Consider the following 9,263-nt stretch of genomic DNA (forward strand, 5'->3'; position numbering starts at 1 on the left):
TGTGTGTCTGTGTACACATAAGGATACTTGTTCTTCCTCTGCAGAATTTTCAACAAGAAACAAACCTTCTGCTCCCTGTTACACCACCCCATGCAAGTGCAGTGTACATGAAAGAACACTTGTGAATGAAAGGTGTTCACACGTGTAAACAGGTTAGTCTAGATAGAGTTTACGGGGTGGTTATGAACCTAAAACAGACCATACTCTTCGATGCTGTCTCCTTGTGAAGCATCTACAGGTTGCCACCCACCCTACTTGGCAGATTTGGCTCTCTCTGATTTCCTTTTACTAAAATCGAAACTCAAGTTGAAAGGCTGACACAGGGGAGAAGATCCAACTGTCTTTGCAAAAATTGCCAAATTTAAATCCATTTTGGTTTTTGCTTTTATAGTCGCAGTAGTGTGCCTTGATCAATTTCCATAATTCTTAAATGGTGCTAAAGCACTTGCTTGGATGAAGATTGTTTTGGAGGTTTGGTTTTTTTTGGTTTTTTTTGTTTTTTTGTTTGTTTTTGTTGTTGTTGTTGTTGTTTTTATCGTTTTGAGATAAAAGCAGTCAAGTTGGAAACCCATTTGCCTAAACGCACATATACAAACCATGGGACCTGGGAATTGAAGCCACATCAAAGCCTGTTCTCGGTTTGTTTCACCATCTCAGTGTGAATAGACAGGAAATAGAGATTGAAACAGACAAAGGGAAAGAGAGTGATACGACACCAAAGAGGAAAGAGGACACGTGGTGACATCTTGCCATAAATTATTTAGAAATACTCGAAGAATGTGTAAGTAATAGAGAATATAAGACTTCAGGACAAAGATATTAAAGTTGTTAGAAATATAGATTCATTCACGTGATACGAATTTAAAAAAAAACAGGAAATGACAGTAAAACCATAGAAAATGGTTGAAAAATGGAGGGAAAGAGGACATAAAGTCTATAAATGCTTCTGTAATTCTAAAAACAATCATAGCTGCTGATATCAGCACAGCACTCAGGAATAGTCTTGCCTTTTATGGATTTGATCTTAGACTCAAGTTCTCAGAAACCAGCTAACACTATATCTGCAGTACTGTCAAATTAGTAGAGTCAAAATATCAACTTGAGTTAAGGCCTTAGTCGCACAGGCCTAGAGACCACTAAATAAGTAAAATTGTCTTTTCCCCAGCTGTTGTTGAACAGCTCATCAAAAGCCTTGTTATGTGGTCACTATCAAATGATCCGTTTCTGCTTTGTTGTGCGCTTTTCAACTTTCAGGCTTCACAGACAGTCGGCAAGTGTTTAGGGACAAGTCGGGGTGTTGCATGCTGTCTGTGAGCCTTTTGATGGAACCCCATCTACATCTTAACAAGCAGTTTCACCAAGTAACTAACCAATCAGGGGAATATGAGTATGAACTTTGACAGGGCAGTCTTTATTTTTTCAGCCTCACCAAAACTATCATGGTACATAAATGCTGATAAGTGTGGATTATTACACAGCCAAGAATTGCAGTGACTAAAAGCAGCATTTACTCAAGAGCAGTCATTAGGGTAAATATGAGACCAATGAGACCAATTATATTTGTGTTCAGTTTTGCCAGTTCATTGCATAATGTCAGACATGCATTATTTATTTATTTTGTTGTTGTTGTTGTTGTTAATGAAAAGGCCAAAACTAATGAAACAATAGTAGCTAAAGGTATTAACTGTGAAGACACTCTGACATGCTTCATTCCTTTGGTCCATAGAGCTGTTTTAATTGTTTTTAATTGAGAGCCACACCATTACGTGCACTATCATTATCATGAACTTTGGCAGGGCAGTCCATCTTTAATCAACCTGACCGACACTATGAAGGTACACAAGTGCCGATTAGTGTGTTTTAATACACAGCAAAAAATGGTTGTGAATAAATATTACTATTTATTCCTGTTTCAGAAAAGATTTGCTAAGCAGCACAAAGGAAGTTAAAGTATTTTTAATTGATTAATAAAAGAAATTACATGCCTAGTGAGCATTAATGGCCTTGGGGGCGAGAGACTCACTGGGAAGCTTGAGGAATGTGTTGTGGGTTTTCATCCTTTTACACGATTTAATTACAAAAGTATAACAGCGTCATCCTTTGATTCACATATTTCAGCACTGAAGTAAAAAGAAGATGTCCTTCAAGATAAGTTACTGGCATAACATATCATATAAATCACCTAATTAGTTTACACCCTTTATATAGGTGAAAATTACTACGAGTCTGCACAGAGTCACAAGCTTATATAACCTATAACGGTGGATGAAACTTAAAGGGTTCACTGTCTTCATGAACTTTATTTGTTCTGCACAGCTCATGACTCATCTTCAGTCAAAGAAGCTGTATTATTAGCCAGAACTCAGTGACATGAAGTGTATTCTCCAGATTCTGACAGCTGTAGGACGCTTGATCTCTGAGGGAAAGAAAGAACAAGTTGAAAAAGACAAAGTGACATTAAGCCCTACTGTACAAGTTTGATCTTCCAATAACTGTGACAGAGGAGAAAGTAGAATGTGTACTATATTCTCTTTGTGAAGATCAAAATGATACTTAAAGTTAGAAAGTGAGGACATGTTTGAAAGGTGAAGACCCTGTGGCCTACGCTTTTTGCAAACAGAGAGCTGCTTTAGGATTGTAATTTGGCTGTGTAGGTAGAGTAAAGATTGGGAGTACTCAGAAGAATTAAACTCCATAGGTGTGTTTCCATGCACGATAGTGCATCTTGGGCTCTTTATTGTACTATGCTGCAGCTAAGTGTGAATACATCCTCATGATTATGCACAGGAAAAGGATTACTAGGTGCTGTGAGCCTTCACCCACTTAGAGGAAAACTGCTAGACCAGCACAGCTGCCACATCAACTTGCGTTGCACTTTTTAGGCATTTTAATTGTTCTTATTACCCAACACAAACACAAACTACAAAGCAAAAGCATTTATTTCAGGAGCAGCACTATTATAAGAATGAGGATTTCTTGTAAAAGCTGTGGGTCTTGCCACATTTTTCCATCTAGGTTTCGACCTGAGAAAATGTAGAAAATGGAGGCAAAGCGTCCTGGGAGTACAGACACTCATCCTTTTATTTCACTTCAGAAATTGTGTTTGACATGAAAGCTGTTTGGCATGCATTTTTAAGGACAATGCATGGATATGAACATTAGTGCAATAACCAAAAACATACAGTAAGTGACAGCAGTACATTACTTCAGATATACACTCACTGGCTACTTTTTTAGGTACACGTATTCAGCTGCTTATTAACACAAATATCTAATGAACAAATCACATGGCAACAACACAGTACATGTTCAACACGAGCTGCTGACGTTCAAAATGAGTATATGCATAAAAACAGGAGCAACAGTAATACAACCAAGTTATGCAGAAAATGCGTCGAACCTTGAAGCAGATGGACTACAGCAGCACGACATCACACTCATGTCAGCCAAGACAGGCTTACCAAAATTGGACATTAGGAAATTGAAAGAAGCTTGACTGGTGAATTTTAGTTTGGATTTGTTATCGACAAGATGAAAATATGGATAAATTCCTGCCTTTTTTAGGCTGCTCCTGGTGATGTAATCGTGTGAGGGATATGGTCTTGGCACACTTTAGACCCTTTAGGACCAACTGAGCATCGTTTGAATGGCACAGCCTACCTGAGTATTGTTGCTGACCATGCCCATCCCTTTGTGAGCACAGCGTACCTGTTCCCTGAGGTGATAACACACCATGTCACAAAGCTCAAATCATCTCAAATTGATTTCTCAATTATGACAATGAGTTCTCTGAAGTAAAATGGCCTCCACAGCTATCAGATCTCAATCCAGTAGAGCACCTTTGGGATGTGAAGGAACGAGAGATTACATTATGAATATGCAGCTGAAAAATCTGCAGCAACTGTGTGATGCTATCATGTCAATATGGACCCAAATCTCTGAAGAATGTTTCTGGCACTTTCTCTTTATGCCACAAATAATTAAAGCAGTTCTGAAGACAATATCAAGCATTTTCTATTATGGCTACAGGTCCTATATGCCTTAATAAGTCCTTATCTTTTGTTGTTATTGTCTTTCTTCTCATTTCCCCACTTCCTCCAACACTTCCTCACACACTGTGATAGAATAAGATGCGGTTTAGGTATATATACGTCTGAATAAGCATTCACAGACAAACACTATTCACTCCGGAGTTATGAAGCTATAGCTCTTGGAGCTCTTCTGCACTTGGCGAGCTCCAAGGCCATTAACAATGGGAAAACATTTTTCACTTTGCTCAAACTCCTTCACTTGTTTATCTCTTGCCACTTACTTATTAATGAGCCACACCATTATCACATGTTTACTTCCCTCTGCTTGTTTGTCATAGTCACTGGTTAATAAAAAAAAATTCATAGGAATCAGGTGAACAGCCTTGGAGGAGGTGGGCGCCTTCACATTAACGAATTCAGTCTGTGGGAGATCAGGAAGCTTATTATGAGTTTGTAAACTACATTCAAAACTTTAAGCACATATTAATGCATTCATTCGGAGGTGTTAAGTTTTTCATTTAATTCTGTAATTCAAATTTTTTTGTCTCAAATGAACACAATTTCAATGAGTGCATTCACTATAGCCACATCAGAAATAGAGCAAGAAAAAAGAACGTGCGATGAAAATATTGCCCACAAACTTTGTATGTTATTATCATTCATAATACCACATCTGATAAACCCTGAAAATATTTGTCATAGTGGCACTCAGCAAAGTGGCATTTACATCAGAAGCACAGTGCCAATGCCCATTTGGTATTCTGGTGACTCTAATTAACTTAAGTGCCGTGTAGTGAATAGACAGGCACAGTGGTGGGTATATCAGTAGCAATCAACTGACAGTTCAATTATTATGTCAAGAGCACCCATAAGGCATTGCTATGGTCTGAACAGCAAAGGCAAATACAAAATCCACTTTATACTACATACCCAGTGCATGTCAGTTTTACTTAATTATTTCTTCAAAAGGATCACATGTTAATATCTAATATGAAAGTATAGTACATATTTTGCATGCAAGGAACCAGGCATTCTTGTAATTTTTTTATAGTGATCTTGAGCAGCAGTTCTCCAGGATTTCTGAAGCTCTTTCAGAGTTTTTACTGCAGATGAACAGTAAACGAAAGTCTCCAAGAAACAGTAAATCCATCAAAGACCTGACTGAGGACCTGAGTGATTCATCTGACCCCTCTGTTGATCCATGTACTGTTTGCTAAAGCCTCATCAAAAATAGAAGATTGGAAGGTTGGCTGTAAAGAAGCCATTCTTAATGAAGGCAGGAAAAAACTGAGGTGTGACAAATTATACAAAAAGTGCGCTGGAAATCAGTGGCAACAGGTCGTTTGGAATGATGAATCCAAATTTGTAATTACTGGTTCAAATCTTAATGATTATCTACAGAAGGAGGACAGAAAGGTACAACAGTGATGATCAAATGTGTTGGAGTTATGAATCCAGAAAAGTACCATTAGATTTTGATCCACCATGCAATACCATGTAGAGAGAATCTGATTGGCACATTGACAGCTTCATTTTTCAGCATGAAAATGATCCCAAGCATACTGCTACAACAGTAAAAGCATACCTGGATAGAAAAACACACACTGTCAGTCATGGATTGGCCTCCCCACACCCCCAGATCTCTTATTGTAGCTATATAGGATCATCTTGAAAGAAAGAAAAGGCAGTCAGCATCCAGAGAAGAGCTCTGAATGAAGCTGCCTAAGATATTTCAGGGTGTGTTGAAGAGTAAAAGTGGTCATGCCAAATATAAATTTTCAATATTTGACTTTCATTAGAATTATACAAACTCTGTTTTTGCCTTATATACTTTCCATGTATATTTTCATGAGTCCCATTTTTACTGGTTTGATTCATGACTCTTAAATAAAATTTGAAATGAAAGTACATTTGAAAAAATTACCCGTTTCACCAGTTACTTCAGTGCTGACAAAGGTAATCGGAGCGATGGCTGGAGTATGACCACCAGAGTTTCCAGGAGACAACTTGCATAAATAAGCATGCCGGCTTTCATATCACATGGATATTTTTGTTAAAATCAAGCAAGTTTGCATTTCTTTCCACAGTTTTTTGCTGTGGTCATTTAGTTTGTATATAAATGTCATTTTTTCTGAGACAGGTTTATAATTTTTGTGCTACGGTCCATGCAAGTTTGTAAACTGCAGCGGAGTTTCCTCTCCAAGGCACACTGGTGGAAAACGCAGCTGTTATATTAAATTAAATGATATAATTTTCCATGATGGATGTAGACACCTGGTTCACACACATTCTGGTTTATCAAACAGATGTACTGTGGGGCAAGGTAATAAGTGAAAATGCTAAACATAAACACTTAGCATGCTGGGTACAAATTATAGCCCTTGGTGTTTAATGTGTTCTCTGCTTATTGAGCTTTGAGCGAAGAGCAAAGACAATTCTGAACTGCCATTAATATAAAGTCTAGTATTGTATTCTTTTATCTGTAGTTCATGCACACACACACTAATCCCCACCGTCTAATCTGTGTCTCCGAAGGCTCGTCCTATTTCTTTAAGGGGAAGGAGTACTGGCGAGTGCCAGGCAGCGACATGGAGGTGGAGGCAGGATACCCCCGCCTCATCGCAACGGACTGGCTGTTGTGCACAGAGATGCAGTCGGACTCTCCGGACACACAGCCCAAAAGCACAGAGACGAGAGTCAACGTGCACCGCCACCCAGACCACGCAGAGAACGGATACGAGGTGTGCTCCTGCACCTCTGACACCGCCTCGCCTTTAGGCGTCCGCCCATCCCCGTCCCTCGTTTGGCTGCTGCCGCCTCTCTGGACGCTCTCGCTGGCTCTCCGCTTTGAACTGCTATGATGCTAAAGCATGGGACAGAGGGCCAGTGAACAAACCAACAACTGGAAAATATTCTTCTTATATAATTTAGTATCTTTTTGCTCTAAATTTGCTGTTATTTATTTATCATGACTTTCAAGGGGCACTGCCATCAAGCAGTCATTCTTATGGGCATCACCCAGCTTTCAGTGCTTTACAAGCTGTTTTCATACATGCACAAGAGAAGAAGTGAGGAGATTCATCCGGTGCATTGTCATAATTTTTCTTCATGCAGCAAACAGATACTTCAGGTACTCTGCTTTTGGAAAGGGAGCAGGACACATAAAGCCAACTAACTGTAATCCACTGGTCAGTTACATGTACTATTCTCACATGCACCTAATCAGACATCGCATGGACTTTGTTTTAGTGAGCTGGCTGGGTACAGACTGTTTATTGTCTGATCCATGTAAAATGCTTGTGCTCAGTTCAGGGCCACAGTGCATGTGTGAAAACGGCTTCAGCAAATGATTAACGGCCAAATCTCTGCAAAGGAAAAATTGTAAGTGAATAGAAATGTTTTTTAAGTTTACAGCAGCAAATCATCACATGACAAACATACTAAGTTTATTTTGACTTGAAGGCAAGTGCAAAGGAATACACCCATTATAAAAAGGAGCACTGATCCATTATCAGCCCAAAATTTGTTTTAAATAACCTAAACCATGTTTTCTTTTTATATTCAAACTCAGATTATAACCAGCTATGTACATGGATTGATTTTGCTAACTTTATTGTCCCCAATGGGAAATTGGGGACAATGCAGCAGTCTGTCCATACACAGAGAGACAAAAACAAACATCACACACACAGATTTTAGTACCACAATACATTTTCTATGCCAAAATAATAATGGTGGTGTTGCTCTGACCACCTACAGAACTCACAGTGATTTTCTGGTGTTAAAAATTAGTTCCAGTTTGCAACAAGACCTGTAAATTATTCAGAATAAAAGGAACACTTTCTGAAAAGATACACTACTGTTGAATTTGCAAGTAAGTCATTTTTCTGCGTGTTCACAAGCACTGCTGCTTTCCATTCATCTCTATTTTACTCAAACTGGAGAGATAAAACCAAAACTACCTGCAAGGCAGCATAGCACCAGAGGTAAACATGATTTTTTTATTTTATTTGTGGAACCGACCTTTTAATAAACCCCACTGCGTGCACACATACGAACATCCTGTGCTCTCGTGTGCTTGCAACGAGCATTAATGTTTGAATGCTCCTACTCCTGCTGTGAGAGGTAGACAGATGCATGGATGAGTAGGTGGACGGACCGGTTTCCATGCCTGAATCATTGGACTAAGTGAGGAACAGCTGCTCATTTTCACCTCTGGGTTATAAGCATTCCTTCCACTCAGTTTAGTTGTATCTACTATTGAAATCAGTTTATAATTCAGTATCTTTTACATTACTTTGATCAGCTCATAGAGTTCAAAGAGTGGTTTTTTTGGTGACTGACAGTTCCCTGTAGCCCCGCTGAATTTATTCTTGCTGTAAAGATATATTTACCTATAGACTGATATATTTGAGTTGAAGGGTTCTGCAGCTGTTGCATCACTAAGTGGACTGTGTATATTTTAAGCTGTGTTTTCTATTGTAAAATATTTTTATAGGAAAATAAAAAACATATCTGTGAATGACTTCTTTTTTTTTCTTGTCACACGAGTGCCCTGTGTTATTTTGAGTGCTTATTTCTGCTACTGTGTGGACCGAGTGTGTAATTATTTTTGTGTTTTTGAAGGAAAGCCCAGGCTTGAAGACAGACGATGGTAACATGACAGCTTGCAGACACCAACTGGGAGCTGCTCCCCTTCTGTCTGATGTTCTTAAATGTGTCTTCTCTTGTAATGGTCAGTGCTGTTCATCAGGAAAACAAATCACACCTCACACTTACGCCAAATGGGTTTATAAAGAGATCTGCTGGCACAGAGGATTACGCAGTATATCCGTGTTTCTTGAGGAAAGAGTATCAGAGGAAGAAAATGTCACAAATCCGAAAATATTTACCACCTCAGATACTTCGAGCTAAGAGATCAAAGTCAACAGGATGTCAAGTCTGTCTAGTCCTGAAAGACTCACACGCATACACGTACATGCATTTCACCAGCATCCTCATCATACAGTACGCAGGCTCAAACATCCACGCCTGTGTTAGGGTTTCCATTTGTATGAATGTTTGTTTGTGTATTCCCCCCAAAGGCTACGGATGCAGTCCAACCCCAAAGAATGCAGACCCGTAACTTTTAGTCTATTTTGAGGTAAAATGAAGTTTAAAAGTTTAAAAAGTCACTCATTCACTTTTCTGCCAACAACAGCATTTTTCCTTCCCTTCTCTTGACACACTCCA

General features: G+C 38.9%; 1 protein-coding gene across 1 annotated transcript in view; it reads left to right on the forward strand.

The window, feature by feature from the left end:
• Window positions 1-8,545, forward strand: part of LOC102194225 (matrix metalloproteinase-17-like) — a 92,149-nt gene extending 83,604 nt beyond the window's left edge. The window contains exon 10 of the mRNA XM_005729268.2: window positions 6,567-8,545. Coding sequence (XP_005729325.1) covers window positions 6,567-6,892 — 326 coding nt within the window. The 3' untranslated portion in view covers window positions 6,893-8,545. The remainder of the gene's footprint in view (window positions 1-6,566) is intronic.
• Window positions 8,546-9,263: the final 718 nt, after the last annotated feature.

The sequence above is a fragment of the Pundamilia nyererei genome, unplaced genomic scaffold (assembly GCF_000239375.1).
Source record: "Pundamilia nyererei isolate P.nyererei 1_Seehausen unplaced genomic scaffold, PunNye1.0 scaffold00032, whole genome shotgun sequence".
NCBI lineage: Eukaryota > Metazoa > Chordata > Actinopteri > Cichliformes > Cichlidae > Pundamilia > Pundamilia nyererei.